This window comes from Macaca thibetana, chromosome 1, assembly GCF_024542745.1.
Source record: "Macaca thibetana thibetana isolate TM-01 chromosome 1, ASM2454274v1, whole genome shotgun sequence".
Classification (NCBI taxonomy): Eukaryota; Metazoa; Chordata; class Mammalia; order Primates; family Cercopithecidae; genus Macaca; species Macaca thibetana.
The window spans coordinates 122505040-122526481 of NC_065578.1; the positions used below are offsets into that span (position 1 = coordinate 122505040).

Consider the following 21442-nt stretch of genomic DNA (forward strand, 5'->3'; position numbering starts at 1 on the left):
AAAGCCCTCTCTTAATCCCCTTACTCTTTCTAGGCTCCATCTCATTTCTCTGTTCTCTTTTTTTTTTTTTTTTTTTTTTTTTTTTTTTTTTGAGACGGAGTCTCGCTCTGCCGCCCAGGCTGGAGTGCAGTGGCCGGATCTCAGCTCACTGCAAGCTCCGCCTCCCAGGTTTACGCCATTCTCCTGCCTCAGCCTCCCGAGTAGCTGGGACTACAGGCACCCGCCACCTCGCCCGGCTAGTTTTTTGTATTTTTTAGTAGAGACGGGGTTTCACCATGTTAGCCAGGATGGCCTCGATCTCCCGACCTCGTGATCCGCCCGTCTCGGCCTCCCAAAGTGCTGGGATTACAGGCTTGAGCCATCTCTGTTCTCTTTCATAGGAAAATTATCCAAGAGTTGTTTATACTCACTGTCTCTAATTCCTTCCCTCACATATTCTCTTAAGCCCACATATTCTCCTCAACTACTGCATTCAGGCCTTCACTTCCATCACTCCAAAATCTTGTCAGGGTCCCTAGGGACCTCCACATAGCTAAACATAGAGTCAACTTTCAGTCCTCATTTTGCTTGACCTATCAGCAGCATCTGACACAGTTCCTTCACTTCTGTTTTTAAAAAAAATAGAGATGCAGTATCACTATGTTGCGCAGACTGGTCATTGTTATCACTTAGCTTCCAGGAGCTATACTGTCTTGGTCCTCCTACCTCACTGGCCATTCCTTCTCTGCCTCATTTGCTGTTTCTCCTGTTTTTGGAATCCCTGGGACTTGGCCACCAACTCCCTTGGCCATCTCATTCAGTCTCATGGCTTTAAATTCTGTCTCCACTACTAACTCCCAGATTTATATTTCTAGTCCTGAGTTTCACTATTGCTATTTGGAGGCAGATAATCTGTTGCTGTGGAGCACTGTCCTTTGCATTATAGATGTTCAGCAACATTCCTGGCCTATACCCGTGAGAAACCAGCAGCACTCCACCAGTTATGACAAGGAGAAAAACATCTCCAGACTCTGCCAAATGTCCCCTGAGAGTAAAATCACACTCCTCCTCACCCCATTGAGAACCAGTGTTTCTTGACCAAACTTCTCCCCCAAACTCTGGACTTGTATATCCACTGTCTTTTTGACATCTCTACTTGAACGTCTAATAAATATTCATACTTAGCGTGATCAAAACCAAACTTCTGATATTTCTTCCTCACATAATCCTCGCTCCGACTTCCCCCCTCAGTGACACATCCATTCCTTTAGTCACTTAGGCAGAAAAAAACTTGGCATTTTCTTGAATCTCCTCTTTCTCTCACACCTACATCCTGACTTATCAGTAAGTCCTGAGAGCTTTACCTTCAAAATACACCCAGAATCTAATGCCCTTCCATGCCACCATCACTTCCTACTGGGATTACTGCAGCTGCTTTACACTTGTCCCCCAGCACCCCCTTCTCAATATAGTAGTAGGGTGATCTTGTGAAAATGTGTCATTCAGGGTATGTCACATTTTTTTGCAGAACCTTCCAGATGTCTCTCATCTTACCCAAAGTAAAAGCCACAATTCTTACAATGACATGCCAGGCCTTACATGATCTCTCCTTATAGCCCGCTCTACCCATTCCTTACCTCTCCAATCTCACCTCTTACCATCCAACACCTTATTCACTTCACTCTAGCCACACTAACCTTCTTTCTTTTCCCTAAACATACAGAGCCTTGATCCTTTTGCACTTGCTCTTTCCCAGATACATGCTCCGTTGCCTCATTCAGGTCTTGGCTTAAATGTCACTTTCTCAGGGAGGTCTTCCTTGAGTACTAGTTTTTGTTTTTGTTTTGGGGGGATTTTTTTATGGTAGTATTTTATTCCTCTTCAAGAAAAGCTATTACCTAACATTGATGAACTCTCTTTTTTTGAGACAGACTCTCACTCTGTCACCCAGGCTGGGGTGCAATGGCATGATCATAGCTCACTGCAATCTCTAAATCCTGGGCTCAAGCTCAGGTGAACCTTCCACCTCAGCTTCCTGAAGAGCTAGGACTACAGGTGTGCACCACCATGCTCAGCTAATTTTTTAAATTTTTTGTAGAGGATCTTGCCATGTTGCCCAGGCTGATGTTGAACTCCTGGACTCAAGCAATAGGATTAAAAATATCCTCCTGCTTCAGCCTACCGAAGTTCTGGGATTACAGGCATGAGCCACCATGGGCAGCCAGTCACTAGTTTTATTTTATTTTGTTGTTGTTGTTGTTGTTGTTTTGAGATGGAGTCTTGCTTTGGCACCCAGGCTGGAGTGCCGTGGCACAATCTCAGCTCACTGCAACCTCCGCCTCCCAGGTTCAAGCGATTCTCGTGCCTCAGCCTCCCAAGTATCTGAGATTATAGGCATGCACCACTACACCTGGCTAATTTTCGTATTTTTAGTAGAGACAGGTTTCACCATGTTGGTCAAGCTGGTCTCAAACTCGTGACCTCAAGTGATCCTCCCACCTTGGCCTCCCACAGTGCTGGGATTACAGGTGTGAGCCACCGCACCCAGCCCAGTCACTAGTTTTAAAATCTCACACCACTATCATCTCCAATACTCCTTTTTTAAGCCTGCTTTATCTTTTCCCATAGTATTTCTTCATCTAACGTATTACAAAGAGGCAGTATAGCATTATAGTTAAAAAAACAAACTGAAGCCAAATTGCCTGGGATTATATCCCAATTCCACTTCTAAGCTGTAAGATCTTGACTTCTCTGTGTTTCGTGTGTGTGTGCGTGTGTATTTAAAGTGGAATGGTTTCTGTCCATTAGAACAGTACTTTGCACATAGTAATATGTGTACACCATTGTTGTATTATTAGTAGTGACTAATTTTATTCTCCTTATCTCCCATTGGAATATAAATTCCATGAGAGCAGAGGGGTTTTTTTGTTCGTTTATTTGTTTTTTGTTTTTTTTTACTTTCTTCATTGCTGTATTCACAGCTTCTAGAACGGTGCCTAGCACATAGTAGACAGTAAATATTTGTTGATCAAATTATGTTATTTCTGGAGTGATGAGGATAAGAAGGGTCAAGGAAGATGAGGTATATGTGTACTGTTTAAAACTTTTACAAAGAGAATGTACTCATGTATCCTTGTGCCCCAAAAAGCTTCATAGGCTTGCATGGAAAATAGACATATAGACAAATAAATTACAACATAGTATATTTACAAGATATGGAAGAACGAGTAATAACTCTAAGGGGAGGGCAATGCAGTTGAGGAAGGCTTCCTAGAGGAGTAATAACGTGAGAGTTGTGTTTTTAAAGGTGCGTAGTTCCACCAAACAAAGTATGAGACAGATGTGACAGCCTTCGAATAGTAGGTGCAAAAGCAAAGAAGTATGAAACACAGCAGTGGCTCTCAAAACTGCAAGCAGTGGAAGTTGAAAGGAGAGGTGAGGAGCGTTTTCAGTGTTTTGAGCTATTAAAACTTTCATCTTATCCTTCTCCCTTACCCACTCCCATACTCCTAACATCTCCAAGTAAGTGTTTGGCTGTAATTAGAAGCTTATTACTCCATTACGGCAAATATCTTGGGGTTTTTCTCATTATTTTCCTGAAAGTCTTTTCCTATTTTTCTGCTCCCCACAAGTTCCATTTTTTTAATATATTATTATACCACTGTTCAGGTTCTAGATTCCCCTTGGTGTCTTTGGTATAAGAAATTCACATGTAATTTTTACCTGTGGAGTATAGTGAAAAAGGAGGAAGACATATCCTTAAATTATATACACATACACACACATAGTTTTGTTACAGTGTGGTAGCTTTGTTTAGGAATAGAAACACAGTTGTTCAGCTGAATTATTTTAGTAATTAATATTTTTAATCCTATAAACGTTGGTCTCTAGTCCCTTACCAACGATCTAAGTGAAGAAGCTTGCTTTTCAGTGTGTGACTTAAGACTTCTCAAGGTTGACTTTTTAAAATCAGGGTTGGGCCGGGCGCGGTGGCTCAAGCCTGTAATCCCAGCACTTTGGGAGGCCAAGACGAGTGGATCACAAGGTCAGGAGATCGAGACCATCCCGGCTAACATGGTGAAACCCCGTCTCTACTAAAAAATAGAAAAAACTAGCCGGGCGAGGTGGCGGGCGCCTGTAGTCCCAGCTACTCGGGAGGCTGAGGCAGGAGAATGGCGTAAACCCTAGAGGCGGAGCTTGCAGTGAGCTGAGATCAGGCCACTGCACTCCAGCCTGGGTGACAAAGCGAGACTCCATCTCAAATAAAAAATAAAATAAAATAAAATCAGGGTTGGGATTCTGCTTTTTTCCACCCACCTTCCTTCTATACATGGAGTCAGGAAAACACCCTTGATGACAGCACAAACCAAAAAAGCAGTAGCATTAATCCACTCTGTTAGTTTCTGGCACTGCCTCTGTTTATACTCATATTGGATTGTGATTGTGTATCTGTCTCTGAGAGTCCCTTAATGTAGGAATCATAACTAAGGTGTTCATTTGTACACCTAGTTCAATGCCTCATTCATAATGGATGCTCATTAAACATTTGTTGAATTGGATTGAATTGAACTGAATTGAACTGGACTATGGCACCACAGGAGAAGGGGATTTTTGAGTTCACTTTTAATGAGATTGATTTAAAACGAATTTAGAAAGAAAAATTATTCTTTTGTTTTGTTTTTAAACATAATCTAAATTTGGGGTACAGCTACCAATATGTTCATTCCCCATAATTTTTTAAGCATTCTGAGCAATGACTCATCAGAGTCCCCAAATAGATATATTTTTTTTAAGTCACAGTGGCCCTAGGAAACAAAATTAGGCTTGGTAAATATAAATAGTAAGTGTGTTCTCATTATAGTCAGGAATGTGGGGTCTTGTTGATATACAGAGGAGGATCTTTATTTCTTCCCTTTGTAGCAGAGTTGGAAATGAACCAAATATCCCCTGATAAATTCCTGTAGGGTTTCCCAGCACATTTATTTCATTCTTTCCAGAAGTCACCAAGACTTGTTGTGTTATTGTTTTAAAAAAAAAAAAAAAAATCAGTGCTACTTCATTTCCTAACACTTGTTTTCTGACCTCCAATTGTCTCCAGTCCAACTGGCCAAAAAGCCAGGCCAAAGATATCTGTATTTCCGCAGAGAAACAAATGGACTTAGCTTCTACTCCTTTCCCTCTACTTTGCAATGTTTTCTTTTGCAAAGGAGTTTGGAATTTAAATTCTCCAAGCCCAGAATCTTTCAGTCTAAAACTGCAAAACAATGGTAATAAGATACCTGGTCATTCCTCCAGTCCTCTGTCTTTTAAATATCTGCTCTGAGAGAGAGTCCTGAGCATCCAAATAACTTTTGTTGTTGTCGTTGTTGTTGTTGTTGTTGTTATTGTTGTTGTTGTGACAGGGTTTCACCCCTGTCGCCCAGGCTGGAGTGCAATGGCACGATCTTGGCTCACTGCAACCTCTGCCTCCTGGGCTCAGGCGATTCTCCTGCCTTAACCTCCCAAGTAGCTGGGACTACAGGCGCCTGTCTAATTTTTGTATTTTTTATAGAGATGGGGTTTCACTATGTTGCCCAGCCTGGTCTCGAATCCCTGGGCTCAAGCGATCCCCTGGCCTTAGCCTCCGAAAGTGCTGGGATTACAGCGTAAGCCATCGCACCCATCCATCCAAATCACTTTTATATTATAAAGAGGGCTCTCTTGCCAGTGGGTAGCTATTTTATTCATTTACTCAGCATAACTTTATTGGATACCTCTGTGTTAAGCCCTGGAGATCTAAGGTGAGTAAGACTTCCCCCTACCTCCCAAGAAGCTCACAGTCTATCTTGGCAACAATTATACAGTGCTGAGATAGGAGTGGGATAAAGTAATAATAGTAATTAGTTCAGCATGGAGGGGTCGGAAGCGCTTTACAAAAAAGTGACATTTATGTATTTATATATGTATGTATGAATGAGACCATGCCTGGCCAGAAAAGTGACTTTTAATCCTTAGTCTTAAAGAAAAAGGTTCCTGGCCGGGCGCGGTGGCTCAAGCCTGTAATCCCAGCACTTTGGGAGGCCGAGACGGGCGGATCACGAGGTCAGGAGATCGAGACCATCCTGGCTAACACGGTGAAACCCCGTCTCTACTAAAAAATACAAAAAACTAGCCGGGCGCGGTGGCAGGCGCCTGTAGTCCCAACTACTCGGGAGGCTGAGGCAGGAGAATGGCGTGAACCCGGGAGGCGGAGCTTGCAGTGAGCTGAGATCCGGCCACTGCACTCCAGCCTGGGTGGCAGAGCGAGACTCCGTCTCAAAAAAAAAAAAAAAAAAAAGAAAAAGGTTCCTGCCAGGCGCAGTGGCTTACACTTGTAATCCCAGCACTTTGGGAGGCTGAAGCAGGTAGATCATCACTTGAGGCCAGGAGTTTGAGACCAGCCTGGCCAACATGGTGAAACCCCTGTCTCTACTATAACTACAAAAATTAGCCAGCATGGTAGCGCATGCCTGTAATCCCACCTACTCAGGAGGCTGAGGCAAGAGAATCGTTTGAGCCTGGGAGGCAGAAGTTGCAGTGAGTCGAGATCACGCCATTTCAGCAGAGAAAGAATAGCCCTACATTTCAAACATAGGACATAGTAAGAATAACTACTTGAAGTATGAAAGCTCATGACATGTTTAGGAACAGTGAGTTGTTGGGCATGGATGGCATAGAGGCTGCACTCTGAGAGATGGAATAGACGAGTGGGAAGCAATATTGTATGATGCTGAAAGGCACAGAATCTAGAGCCTGGGTTTGAGTCCCAGCTGAGCCACTTACTGTCTGTTGTGACCTTGGCAAGTCACTTAACCTCCCCTCTATAGGTTTGCTTCTTCGTTTTCTTAAAATGAGGATAATAGTAGCATCTGTTTGACAGGGCTGCAGGCATATATGCATATATATACACATACGGCTTTAAAAAGTGCTCAGAACAAAATGAATATAAGTATTCATTATTAGGCCACATTATGAAAGGCCTTGAACTGTACATTTTCCATAAGTAAAAGAAAGGTTTTAAAGCAGAAGAGGGGAGAGTATATAACAGGATAAAATCTGTATTTTGTTTTATTTGTTAATTTTTTTTTTTTTAATTAGAGACAGGGTCTCACTCTGTTGCCCAGGCTGGTCTCGAACTTCTGGGCTCGAGCAATCTACCCGCCTCAGCCTTCTAAAGTGCTAGGATTACAGACCTGAGCCACCGCACCTGGCTTGTAATCGTATTTTAGATAAGTAACTCTGGTGCCACTCTGGAGAGTAGATTGGATAAGGAAGAAACTAGAGACAACATACAAGCTCTGAGACAGTTTCAAGAGTATAGATAACAGGTGCTGATGTAACACGGTATTGAGTTAATATAGTGGCCTTGCCCTTAAAAATTCTGGGTTCCCAAATAGAAACTTCAAACTTGAAATGTTAGTCTTAATAGACCTTACAAATTTAATTCTAAAAAAAAAACAAAATGAAGACCCTGGGGAAGAGCACAGAAGGACTGTCCTTGCAGTATGGATGTTGCAGTGCTCAACTGATGCTTCCATTCTATACCCAAATATCAGACCAGTACCTCTTGGCTACTATTCATGATATATTTTCATCTGGTTAGCTGTCCAGAGCAAGACATTCTATTTTTGGAGATGCTTTTGTTTTTTCTTTCAAGTAACCTCAAACTACTTATCAGTTTCCTAGAGGAAGTTCTGGCTTCTGGACTGCACAGCCGAAGCAAGGAGAGCTCTCAAGTCACATCAAGGTCAGCGAGCAGAAGATGAAACAGTGGTTGGGGGAAGGGCACAGCTTCCTCTCTCACCCCCACTACAGGCTTTTCCTACTAATCAGAGGTGTTGGAGAGCAGCTTTGGGTTCTGTGCTGGTTGTTAGAACTCATCTCCAGGTAGCCCACAGATTTGTGGTTGGCACAGACACATGACTCCCAGAGTTGACCTAACAATAAGTCTGAGCCCATCTCAACCCACTTTTCTCTGGTAGTCTTTATGTATCTGTTAGCACAATCACTTCAGTTACTGATGAATTTTGTTGGGATCTGACGTGGGGAAAGGGTTATCAGAGCCTAGAGGGGCTTAAAAAGTAATCATTTGATGTACATACCACATTCCTTGACTTCCTTTCTCTTCCCTTGACCCTTTCTGCTTTTCATTAACCACATTCCTGCACAACTTATTTCTGAAAACCTACCATATTTCTTTATAGAGCCATCCAAAATTTTTTGTCCCTACATAGCAATTTTCTGTGGCACTGAGAAACCATGTATGACCACAATAAAAATCCATTTTGTGAAAAGATATGAGTGATTTAGTTTTATTTCTTTGGGGCTAATTTATGGGAATTTATGAGATGGGACATGAGCTGGTTTCACACCAAATATAATGAAGGCATTACCTCTACCTGAAGGATATTTAAAGTATGTCAAGGCAAATAATAAATTCTGGTGTCAATTTCACCTCTCTTGAAAACAGGATAAACCGATAGTATCATTATTGCCAGGAAATTAAGGTATCCTCAAATCATCATAGCAAAAATACCAAAGCGCAATCCCTCCCTGGTGTGTGTGTGTGTGTGTGTGTGTGTGTGTGTGTGTGTGTGTGTGTGTGAACTTGTATGTTGATAAATATTCTCTAGCATCAGACAGCAAGGGCCAAATCTATGTCATATTTATATGGCTTTAGGAATGTTATTTAGCCTCTTTGTGGCTCAGCTTTCTCATTTATAAAACAGAACCTTCCTCATAGGATTATAAGAATTAAATGAGATGAGATGATACATGAAAAGTGCTTAAAACACTGGTGTACAGTAATTAATAAAATGTAGCTAATAGTAAATAAGATTAATTTCTGTACAGAATCACATGTAAAATGACTGGACTAATCATTTTAATCATTGCACATCTAATCATTGCACTAATAAACAGTTCAAAAAATAGAGGGAAAAGCTGAAAGGTCATTCTGTCCCTCTTTTCTCCACTCCTCCCAGCTCTCAGCTGTTTGGTTGTTTTTTGTTTGTTTGTTTGTTTTTAGTAGAGATGGGGTTTCACTATCTTGGTCAGGATGGTCTTGAACTCCTGACCTCGTGATCCGCCCACCTCAGCTTCCCAAAGTGTTGGGATTACAGGCATGAGCCACCACACCCGGCCTCAGCTGTTGTTTCTTTACACACACTCATGAAGTAAAATCCAAGCTAAAATCCAAGGTGTTTGTTTTTGTTTTTGGCTTTTGTGGGTCCCTTTGGGTAATTTTTTCTTCTTCATTTTTTATAAGTCTTTGAGACAGCCTGCACTTGGGGATGGAGTATTTTAAATGCAGCATTTTACAAGTTATATAGTGTTTTAAAATATGAAAAACTCCCTCCTCCAAGCAGGAATATCTGCGCTTCTCTTCTTATCGCCAAGATAACGCTGTGGAATAAAAAAAGCAAAAACAGAGACCTTCCTTATATCATTTTCCTCATTATTCATCTGCTTCCATTGTGCCTACTCAACTGACACTATCAAGAAGTCTAAGAAATGAGCCCTACTATCAGGGTGTTTTGATGTCAGAAGTTGGCATTTCTTTATTAAGAATCAAAGACTCATATTTTTGTGTAAGATTTACAGAGCTGATTCCATTATTACTGGCCCTTTATTTTTGTGCCCTTTAAAAACATCACTTTAATTAAGGTCTTGTATGCTTTTAATAATCCTCTCCCCCATAAGTGGAAATGCCCTGGTCAAAACCTCTGTGTTCCATTTACTCCACAAAAGCCAAGGATATTTGTTTTTAGACAACTGTGTTTGAATAACAGTTTCCGCCCAGTAAACTTGCAAGTAGTTCACAAGTTTTTATCTCTAATAGTTCCCTTTCTCCCTTAAGTTATAAAATATTCTGTTATAGAATACAGCTACTAGCAGTCACGTCTTATCCTCAGATGTTGTTAGGAAGGTACCCCCATCATGAGGTCCTCCTAGTGTCTTATCTCCACCACAGGCAGAAACTGACTGAGAGTGATTTCTGTGGTTTATGTGTGTGTAGTGTCAAGCTCACTGAGGAACGCTGAGGAGACAGCGCTATAAAAATGTGTAAAGGAACCCATACGTTCTCAGATTTCTCACTTAAGCCTTGGTCTTTGGAAAACAGTCCGACCTACATCCCAATTCAGGTACCACGAAGTTCACCTGGTGAGGCAAATCAGCTTCAAGAATAGGCCAGAGGAAGTGGAAAGGGGTGAGTGACAGGACAAAGGGAGAACAGGTGAACGAAAGTAGGGGCAGGATCACAGGATGGAGCAGGGCAGAGAAAGAAAGGACGCCAGAGATTTATGTAACATCTTAAGAGAGCAGACAGGCAGGGAAGGTTCTGCAGCCCACATGCATCTGCTCTGGAATCTGAAAATTACTTTGGAGGGTTTTTCTTTTTCATTAGCCCCTCTGCCTGATGTTTCACAATGCTCTGGCACCTATCTGATGCAACACGAAAGGAACCCTGGACCTCGCATATAGGAGGCACTCAAATATTTTATCTATCTATCTATCTATCTATCTATCTATCTATCTATCTATCTATCTTTGAGATGGAATTTCACCCTGCTGCCCAGGCTGGAGTGCAGTGGTGCGATCTCGGCTCACTGCAACCTCTGCCTCCCAGGTTCCAGCGATTCTCCTGCCTCAGCCTCCCAAGTAGCTGGGATTACAGGCGTGTGCCACCACATCTGGCTTTTTTTTTTTTTTTTTTTTTTTTTGTATTTAGTAGAGATGGAGTTTCATCATGTTGGTCAGGCTGGTCTTGAACTTCTGACCTCAAATGATCCACCCGCCTCGGCCTCCCAAAGTGCTGGGATTACAGCCGTGAGCCACCACGCGCGGCCCAATATTTATTGACTATTGGGAAAGGAGGAAGATGGGGCAAATGATGAATTACTTTTTTCCCATAAATCAGAATCTATTTAAATGATAAATCTAAACCACTCATGTGTGTTTGTCCAGCAAACCCTCAAAAAATCATGCGGGCTATTCCTTACCAGTACATCTGGACATATTGCTTCCTCACATACGAAGACATCCTGGATTTGCTCATTATTTTTTCATCGCTCTTTAAACGGGGTTAGAAAATAGAGACATTGGGGCCGGGCGCGGTGGCTCACGCCTGTAATCCCAGCACTTTGGGAGGCCGAGACGGGCGGATCACGAGGTCAGGAAATCAAGACCGTCCTGGCTAACATGGTGAAACCCCGTCTCTATTAAAAAATACAAAAAACTAGCCGGGCGAGGTGGCGGGCACCTGTAGTCCCAGCTACTCGGGAGGGTGAGGCAGGAGAATGGCGTAAACCCAGGAGGCGGAGCTTGCAGTGAGCCGAGATCCGGCCACTGCACTCCAGCCTGGGCGACAGAGCGAGACTCCGTCTCAAAAAAAAAAAAAAAAAAATAGAGACATTGGGAAGGGGACAAGATGGTTTGGGGAACGTGGTGTGTGCACACTCATGCCCATGGGAGGGGGTTACAAAATCTGAAGAGGAGACTGCAGTCAGGAAGTTTGGATTCTAATCCATTTAGCCAGTAACTTGATGTATAAACTTGGGCAAGTCAGTTGATCTGGCATGCCCTGTTTCCTCATTTTCCAAATGAAAATATTAATACTTAATCTATATACCTTACAAGGTGGCACTAAAAGTGTAAAGAAATGACATATAAGAGCATTTTGAAAGGATAAGGTTCTGTGTCAGTCTAAAATCGTGGAATTAATTGGTATGGTGAATGGAAAGAAGTTGAGAGGAATATCATTGGATTAGGAGGAAAGGTGGGACTGGGAAGGGGAGGGAGCCCCTCCTTCATTTGACATACCAGAAAAAGCCAAAACAGCCTCCACTACTCAAACCACAAATTTAGCCAACACTTTTATCTTGAGACATCTCTGGAAAAAGGATTTTTCCTTTTCCCTGCTCCTCAGTGCCAGGGATTTTTATTCATTTTGTGGTTATTGCATGCTTGCCATGTGCCAGGCAATGTGTTTATTAGCCTTTTATTTCAAAATTAGCCCTGGAAGACAACACATATCTTCAAAGGACTCTCAGAGGTCATCTCATATCTTCCCCTAACTTTCCTTGTTGATAAAAATGGCAGTTCATCCCTCACCACTTAATATGTGGAGGGATGCAGGCCTAAAGAAATTCAGTGACTTGACCAAAGCCCAGAGTGGTGATGAAACCAATACCTAAGAGTGGGGTTTCTCACTCCCCTTTTCCATCACACATATATATACTGAAAAGACATGAAGTTACTAAGATGTGTCCTGGAAGCTCTGAGGCAGACCTGCTGTAGGAGGGATCAGCAGAGGCTTCCCTAGTCAGGGCATTCTCTGGGCGTTCAGCCCTTCCCTCCACTGGGCTCCAGCGCTGTAGAGAGGATGGGATTTTTACCTATTAGTGCAGCGGGAAAAGATACCCAGGTGGCAGGAAGTTTAAGCCTCACCTGGAACTTACATTGAAAGCCACTTGGTATAAAGGATCATGGTTTGGAGACAATTCTATTCCTGCCAGCATTGACACTGTGTCTGCAAATCCCTCAGCTATTCTGAGTCTCCGTTTTCTCCCTGTGAGATGGAGATCATAAAATCCGCCTCATCCTTAGGATTATTCTCCTGAGGCTACAATAAGGCCTGAGGCTTTGTACACTGGAAGAAACGTGTATTAATAGAAACTTCTGTCCCACCCCATCCCCCAACACGTCGATCCCCTCCGGAGCATAAAACTTTTCCCAGCATCTGACCTGCCCAGGCCACCCTAGCACCTAGGAGCGTGAATTCCTGATGAGAGGTCTGGGTGGCGCGCCCTCCGGGCTCCCGCTCTCGTTTTTGTTTTTGGTCAAGAAAGGCGATGCTCTAGAGGCTGGCGATCTCCGGTCTTCACGAATCCGCACGTCTCTCCATTATCACCGCGCCCGCCCACTGGGCCCCGGGGCGGCCGGCGGCCGGGTCTCTTGGGCTCCGCGTGTCGCCCGAGCCGCCGCGGAGCGAGGGTCCCTGCCCCCTGGGAAGCGGTCTCCGGCCGCTTGGAGGCCGCCTTCTTCCCCCTCCGTGAGTCAGAAACAAAGGCGGGGGGGCGGGGGGAGCGCCCGAGCTGCGGCTCCGCGATTCGCCCTTTATTCTGAACTCGCAACGTCAGCGGCCCGCGGATGGAGCTGCGGGGCGCGGGCTGGGCCGCCCACAGCGCACCGGGCCGGGGGAGCGGCCGCGCTGGGCCGGGCCGGCGGGTGGCGGGGGCGCGCTCGGGGACCCGGGCCGCGTGGGCGCCGGGATGGAGGGCGCCGAGGGGCGGGGAGCGGGCGTGCGTGTGTGTGCGAGTGCGAACGCGAGGGAGGCCGGCCTTGAGTGAAACCGGAGCTACAAAGAAGGGGAGAGTCCGGGAGCGGGAGGGCGCGAGGGAGGAGCAGCGGCGGCGCCGGGGCAGCTCCGACGCCCTCCCGCGGGGAAGGAGCCCCCGCGGAGCCGCCGAGGCCCCGACGCGGGGCCGCCCCTCGGCCCGCAGCCCCGCGCTCGCGCCCGCTGGGAATGATGAAGAAGAACAATTCCGCCAAGCGGGTGAGTGCGCCCGCCCGCCCTGCGGCCGCCGCCGCCTCCGCGCTCCGACGACCCCGGCCCCGTCGGCGCCGCGGCAGCCTGAGAGACACCCGCCCCGGCCGCTCCCCCGCCCCGGCGGCCAGGTCCCCTTGGCCTCGGCCCCGGGCCGGGGCTCTGGGCCCCGCGAGGCGCCGGCGGGGGCTTTTGTTTGTTTACTCGCCTCAGGGGGATTCAACTTGGCTGAGTTTCCCCCCGACCCGCACCTCCCCCGCCCCTGGGCGCCGGGCGGGCGTTTGCCTCGCGCTCCGCCGTGGCGAGGAGACAATGGGAGAGAAAACCAAAGAAACGCCGTTAGTCCCCGCGCGGCGAGCACGGGGCGGCGGGGACGCAGGGCCTGGAGGGAGCCCGGGAGCCCCTCCGCGCCCGGCCCGCGCCCCTGCCACTCGCAGCCCCGGTTGTTTATTCGGGAGCAGGGGAGGGGAACGGGGGGAGTTCCTTGGAGTGAAAACCTTTCCGAAGTGGGAGCGAACCTGGGGCGCCCCCCCCCACCCCCGGCCGCAGCCTTCGGAGGAGACGGGGCCGCTGAGGCGGTCGTGAGAGACGGATGGAGAGGAAGCCGCGGCTGGAATCTCCTAACCGCCCGCTTCTCATCTTGTCCTGGGGCAGGGGCCTCAGGATGGAAACCAGCAGCCTGCACCGCCCGAGAAGGTCGGCTGGGTCCGGAAATTCTGCGGGAAAGGGATTTTCAGGGAGATTTGGAAAAACCGCTATGTGGTGCTGAAAGGGGACCAGCTCTACATCTCTGAGAAGGAGGTGGGTGCTTCTTGCCTCTAACTCTGCGTTTTCTCATACCCCCCACTTTGTCACTCCACAAGGGCTCGCCTAGCTTACTCCACCCTCGTTTTGTTCCAAAGGCAAGTTCAGTGGTCTCCTGACTCTCTACCCCCATCTCATCTGCAGAGAAAGGTCACCCTTTAGTGAGAAGACCCGAGTGAGAATTAGAAGTTGAGCTGGCCGCTTACTCAGTGTTTTTTTGTTTGCAAATACCTTTCTAACAACAATGATAAGCCCCTCCCAAGACGCCCCAGAAGTCCTGAGTGTCCCTTGCTGCCTCCCACCCTAACCGGCCTCCTGAATATAGGATTTATTTTCTTTGTTATTTCTGCTGAAACAGTTTAGCCTATTCGCCACCCCTTTCTGTCCCCCGACCCTACCCCAGCCAGCCTCCCCTTTCCTGTCTGTGGCAGGAGCGTGCACAGGTCCTGTCCGTGGCGCATCCGCCCTGAATCACAGAAAATACACACGCACCCCGCTGTCTGGCCCCTGTGACCTCGGGTCTGTGAGTGGCAGTTATTTTCGTTGAAGGCAGTGTCCCTAACCAGTATGCTCTCTGTTCCCCACCCCCACCCCATTTAAAAAAGGCAAGGAACCCATTTTCTACCCACTTCCTGCCCACCCCCCCCCCCATTTGTATCAGAAGGGAGAAGAATGGAGTTAAGAACCCCTGTATGTCTTTGGATACCTTTGGCTGTGTATTTAACCATGAAAACCAGTCTACACTGTGTCAAAACCTGAGCTATGATAATTGAATCCAGACCCATCTCCCTTTTTTCCCTAAGTCTTGGGGTCAATAACGTGTACTCATGTTGAGAAATCAGAATTGCCCCTCCAGTGGTTAGAAGTCACTCCATTCCCTGCCTCTGTGACTGTCGGTATAGCCTGGGAGACTGTCCTGTGTACCAGTTAGAGTGGCCCTTCCTCTCGCCCTCACAGGAGGGATTCTGTGTTCCCTCACCCAGAGCTAACTGGGAAGTCCTCCTTGAGTTCTAACCTCTTCTACTTTCTGCAGTAGACACCCTTATTCAGTAGATTATATTTAGGTAAATAAAACCTTTTATGGTATTGAAACAGATACACACACACCCTGAGACAAAGTACTCATCTAGAAGAACATCTACTGAGGCATCTAGGGAAGAACTAAGCTGTGCCACAGCCAAAGAGATCCCTCTTAAGGGTATTGAAACCTAACTGTTTACACAAAGCTAGGAAGTTGGTGATGGAAAGTCTTAGGAGTGAGGTGAAGGCACTTTTCTTGGTCTGTCACCCAGGCTGGAATGCAGTGGTTCGATCACAGCTCACTGCAACCTCCACCTCCAGGGCTCAAGTGATCCTCCCATCTCATCCTCCGAGTAGCTGGGACTACAGGTGGGTGCCACCATGTCTGGCTAGTTTTTGTATTTTTTGTAGAGACAGTGTTTCGCATTGTTGACCAGGCTGCTCTCAAACTCCTGGCCTCAAGTGGTCCACCAGCCTCAGCCTCCCAAAGTACTGGGATTACAGATGTGAGCCACCATGCCTGGCCAGGAGGATTTATTTTTAAGAGTTACGGCTGCCCAATCACAAATCCTCCAGAAAGTTTTCTCCACAACTTTCCGGCTTTCTAATTAAAAAAAAAAAAAAAAAAAAGCAAGTGTCAAAGTGTATCTCCTGTCTTCCCCGAACTTCTTAATTGCAGGAAACTCTAGTTACCAATCAGGGAGAACTTCCTACAAGTCAGGGAAAACGTAATAGTGAAAGGGTAAGAGGAATAAGACATCCATTGCTTGTTTGTATTTGCCCAAAGAGCAGAGTCTGGGGGCAAAAGCATAGTTGATCCTTGCTTGTGAGGAAGAGGTACAGAGACAGGGGAAAGGATGGAATGACCTCAGCCTAGGATGTCTGGTGTCCTATGAGTCAGGACCATCTGACTGGTCACGGAGCCAGCTGTCTCCTGCTGGGAAGGGCACAGGAAAGAGGGACTAGACATATTGATACTATGCTTTTTTAGAGCCAGTTTCCATGCTACAGTGGGCCTGGTTAAAAGTGAAATTGACAGAGGACTCTGGGCTTTATTCTGCCCACTTGCAAAAAGCTCCAGGGCCAATAGAGTCAAGGCAGGGTGTTTTGTTTTGTTTTTTAGAGATGGTTTCACTGTGTCTCCCACGCTGGAATGCAGTGTCACAGTTGTAACTCTCTGCTTGCTTGACCTCCTGGGCTCAAGCAATCCTTCCACCTCAGCCTCCCGAGTAGCTGGGACTACAGGCATGCACCACCACACCCAGCTATTTTTTTTTTTATTTTTTGTAGACATGGGGTCTCACTATGTTGCCCAGGCTGGTCTCAAATTCCTGGCTTCAAGTGATCCTTCTGCCTCAACCTCCTGAAATTCTGGGATTATAGGTGTGAGCCACAGTGCCTGGACAAGATTTTTTTTAAGGCAGAGTATAATCTATATCATTTGCTGTTAATGCAAGAAAAATTATAACCCTATCTCCCAGAATTTTCACTAGTCTTTTTTGTTATTTCCTCTCTTAAAGGCAGGGTCTCCCACAGCCACCTCTGCCATAGAATTTCTTCTGTGTTCGATAGTAATCATTTTCTTCCTTCTCAGTCAAAGGGCATCCTCTCTCAAAGAGGGCTGGAGCACCTTATGGTCACAGGCTGGTGGGTAAGAACAGAAGCTAGACCTTAGACCTCATGGTCAAGGAAATTGGGTTTGGGGCAACTCTTTGGACAGGTGTGGGAAAAAATCCCTTTCTGTGGTCAAGGACGAAGAATCAGGGGAAAGGGAGGGTTAATTTGGAAGATGGGTAGTTATAAATGAGACTCTGGGAATTAGATAAGCGTGGAAAAAAAAACACAATACGGTGGAGAACAAGTCTGCTGGCTTTGTCCATCTTCCCAGGCACTGGAATATACTTGTGCTACTGCTTGCCTCACCCCAACTCCCACCCTCTCCACCCCCACTAAGGGCTAACCTCTGTCAGTGTCTTCTGCTCCCCAGAACTCCTTATCAGTCTGTATGCAAGCTAGAATAACTTCCTTTCCTTCCCTTCCCCTAAGGAAAACAGAGTAAGTTAACTCTTCCCCTGGCTACTTTCACACACCCAGCACTTTCCTCTCCACAGTTTCTGGACTCTGCTGATAGTCTCAACTCTGGAGAAGGAGGGGGAGAGGAGGGATGATGCATCATCTTACATCCCTGCCCCGTGTTTCTGGGAATTGTTCTTGGACACCCCTTGCCAGCACCTTGTCCTACTTCTACCCGTAATCATTCAAGGCCTCTGGCCGCTTTCCAGCCTAAAGCCAGGGAACCTGGAAAGTGGGGGGCCCTGGAGGAACCAAGCCTTGCTGAAACAAATGGAGGTAGATGTATGAGCAGTCAGTCACTTGAATGGGGCCATGTGGTCATCTGTCCTCGTCTGTCATCAGCCTCCAGGTCCAGCAGCAATTCAGAAGGATGGGCAGATGCAAGACTGTAGATGGTCTGGGTAATGGAAGGGAGAACCACTTCCCCACTTCCAGGTTTCCAGGAACCAGGAGGATAGATGAATTCACCTCCATGCACATGAGCCCCATTTCAGAGCTGGGGAAGTTGGGGACTCTTTTGAAAAATAATTTCAGTCAGGGTAGGTGGATGTCATCCAAGGAAGACATGAGGCTACTTTTATCTGTTTAGTTTTAATGAGACAAGTGCTGGTGCTTTTCATTTCTCATCCCAGGAAAACGTGACCAGCTTTTTCCTGAGGTGTTCCAACCCTGGGCTCAAGTCACAGAGGGTGAACAGACTGTGCAGTCTGGGCTTGTAACTAAGTCTCCTCTCTGTAACTTTGGTCTTTGCAAGCCAAACCAAATCCATAAGCCACTGCTTCAGAGTCCCAGAGTTGTAGGAACACCGCCTTAGGGGAAAGGAGAAAACATTGTGATCGGTTTCAAATGGACCTGCGAAGAAATATTTCTAGAGCCGCTTTGCAGTGCTCAGAAAAGGCTAGTTGGGGTTGGAGGATGTCACTAGGAATGTGGCCTCGATGAGATGTTCAGCAGGAGTGCTAAGAGCTAAATGTTACTTGAAGCTGCTAAAGGTAGAACCAGAGTGCAGGACAGAGACTACAGCAGGGAGGGCTAAGTTTAGATACGAGGAAGAGCTTCCTGCAATAAAGGGGACCCAGGCACTCAAACTAGAATAATGGCAAGAAGTCACAGAATACTTTTTTCCATGTCTAAAGTGTAGTCTTCAAGGGAAAGTCTAAGTGCATTCATGCCTAGAGATAGGGGGATGAAAGAAATGGTTTTTCAGGTCTGGAGGAGTTAGTTTGGATTGTCACAGTACCTTAGAGGGAGGAGGAAAGGGTAGGAACTGTAATTGTAGTTTTCAGCTTCTCTGGACAAACTCAGCAAAGTGAACACAGGGGGCTGCCGTCCTGTGGTAGCTATGCTCCTGAAATGAACAAGGAAGATGAGTCTCTATAATTGTACATACCTGAGAAGGGAGCAAGGTGGGGTGGGAGAGCTATACTGCACACGTGCGAGTGGGGAGGCCAGAGACAGCCCCTCCTTCCCTCCAGACAGCCTGATACTGGCCATGCCTTAATCTTCATTCTGTGGACCATCAAGGGCCATACAGGTCTGTCTTACTGAGGGTGATGGATCAACCATCTACCATGTCCCTTTAAGGACATGAGCCTTTTTAGAACATGTAAGTTGTGTCCTTAAGGAAGAGTGGGGCAATGGGTGAAGAGAGGCATAGTGGGACTCTGGAAATGGCAGCCTGGCTAAGGAGAGTGAAGAGAAGGGATTTAAACAGAAACACACCTGAACATTCAAGACGTGGGGCTGCCCTAGCCTCCTCCTCCATGTGAGGCCTTTGTAGGCTTTGGGCAGGACGGCCCTCTCCTCTCCTGGCATGCCTCCCTCTCCTCAGGCTTCCTCTGCTTCCCAAGATGATCTAAACTAACAGTCTGGGTGGAGGGGCTAAATAATTTTATCCTCCTCACCTCACCCCAACCCTCCCCTAGGTAAAAGATGAGAAAAATATTCAAGAGGTATTTGACCTGAGTGACTATGAGAAGTGTGAAGAGCTCCGGAAGTCCAAGAGCAGGAGCAAGAAAAATCATAGCAAGTTTACTCTTGCCCACTCCAAACAGCCCGGTAACACGGTATGTTTCTCCTGCCACCTTGGCCGCTGGAACATGGACAGGGTTGGAGGGGGCAGGGGAGAACTCCTTCCCCTCAACTTCTCTCAGCAATCTTGGCTCAGAGGCCCTGGATTGCTCTCCTGCTGGCTTTTATCATTTCACCTGAGAATATTGTGGCCATTTCCTTCTTTCCAGGCAGGCCAGCCTTTAACCTGTTCAGCCACAAAGATCATCTCTCTATATATCTCTTTATTTTTCTCTGTCTTATACACACACATCCACACATGTGCATATTTACATCCCTTAGAAGAAAATCCCTGTCCTTGTACCCTGATAGGTGGTTGAAGTTCTGAATCTAATTCATCTTGTCGGAGGGAACCCAGGGAAGTTACTCCTGTCACATTCTATTTCTTCAAACATTGAAAGATTTGTATTTTAATACCTGTCCTTCATCAGACTTCCTCTGATTATCTCCAATACCATATTAATACTCAGTATCCTTCTTAGCTCTTCCTTGGTCGTTTCTAAAACAACCTCCTAGCTATGCATTTTGCAGGAATAGAAGCTGGGTTTCCTTAAGTTATGGATGACTCTGGAAGCAGAATATCTCTCCTTCCCGGAGCTGGGTCTAAGAAAGTGAGATTATAATCTCTTATTTCTTCATCTCGAGGTGAGGCACCACCTCTAAAACCCTGGCTGAAACAGGAATCTTCCCCTCACAGGCACCCAACCTGATCTTCCTGGCAGTGAGTCCAGAAGAGAAGGAATCGTGGATCAGTGCCCTCAACTCTGCCATCACCCGAGCCAAGAACCGTATCTTGGATGAGGTCAGGGGGCTCACTGTGGGGAGAGGGAGGGAGGCTGGGGCAGAGGGAGCAGCTGTGACCCACTGAAGGGGGAGGATTATGCAGGCCCCATTTACTCGCTCCCCCACCAGCTCTACTTCTTTACCTCCCTTTTAAAAACCTGATCTCTTTCTACCTTCTCTCCAAGTCTCTTCTGACACCTCCTCTTCCCCACTTCATGATGCGGGAGCCAGCCTTGCGTCAGCTTAAAGAGCCCCTTCGTGTCCAGTAAATCCCCTTGCCCATGGATTCATTCAGAAGCCGTGAATGGAATGGGCACGCGTTCAGGCCTCGGGATGCTGGGTTGGGACAAAGGTCGCTGAAGAGCACTCATGACTCACAGTACATCTCTTCAGGTCACCGTTGAGGAGGACAGCTATCTTGCCCATCCCACTCGAGACAGGGCAAAAATCCAACATTCCCGCCGCCCCCCAACAAGGGGACACCTAATGGCTGTGGTATGTAAGACTGTAATAAACATTGCCAAAGGGCCAATTCTGTGTCAGTCCATCTCAGACAGAACTGTATGCCACCAGAGGCATTTGTGGGAGGCCTCCCTGATGCCAAGATCAGAGGCGAGGGAAGTCCTTCCACCCCATGCCCCTGCCTGATCTAAATCAAAAGGATTTATTCAGCACCCATTAGGAGTTCAAAAGTCCTGGCTCCCAGTAATGTTTTTTCTTTTGGAGAAAATGAGTTTTCTCCAAAAGAAATGAGTTTTCTTTCTCCAAAAGAAATGAGTTTTCTCATTTCTTTTGGAGAAAATGAGTTATACCCACAGGAAAATGAAAACTAAGCTACTTTATGGTGACTGTCTTGATGGGTAACAGCATGTAGTAGTGCAGGCATTTGGAGGAGAAAGAATGACAGTGAATCCCTGAAACATACAAAGTGCTGGTTTCTTTCATGCTTCTGAGCTCTTAAGTCTTTAGAGAGAGAGGAAGGCAGGTATAGTGCAGAGAACACAAGCTTTGGAGTCCAAACCTGAGTTGGAACCTCACTATAATCAGCTACCTGTGTGGTTCCCTGAAGTTGCATGTCTTCAGCTGTAAAATGAGGCAGTAATCATGCCTGCCTTGAAGGGCTGCTATGAGGAATGACTAAAGCAG

General features: G+C 46.5%; 2 protein-coding genes across 6 annotated transcripts in view; both read left to right on the top strand.

Moving 5' to 3' along the window:
- Positions 1–8291, top strand: part of VPS45 (vacuolar protein sorting 45 homolog) — an 82812-nt gene extending 74521 nt beyond the window's left edge. Inside the window, exon 15 of the mRNA XM_050750127.1 lies at positions 7676–8291. Coding sequence (XP_050606084.1) covers positions 7676–7763 — 88 coding nt within the window. The 3' untranslated portion in view covers positions 7764–8291. The remainder of the gene's footprint in view (positions 1–7675) is intronic.
- The window catches only part of PLEKHO1 (pleckstrin homology domain containing O1), a 53035-nt gene that overhangs the window by 20152 nt on the left and 11441 nt on the right, over positions 1–21442 (top strand). For 2 of the 5 annotated variants that reach the window (XM_050750355.1, XM_050750356.1), the window contains exons 1-5: positions 12838–13051; positions 14201–14347; positions 19369–19509; positions 20211–20315; positions 20690–20791. In XM_050750355.1, the coding sequence (XP_050606312.1) occupies positions 20783–20791 (9 nt within the window). In that variant the 5' untranslated portion in view covers positions 12838–13051; positions 14201–14347; positions 19369–19509; positions 20211–20315; positions 20690–20782. Of the gene's footprint in view, positions 1–12837; positions 13052–13431; positions 13556–14200; positions 14348–19368; positions 19510–20210; positions 20316–20689; positions 20792–21442 lie in introns of those variants that run through there. The other 3 variants (XM_050750352.1, XM_050750354.1, XM_050750353.1) reach the window with 2 other exon arrangements.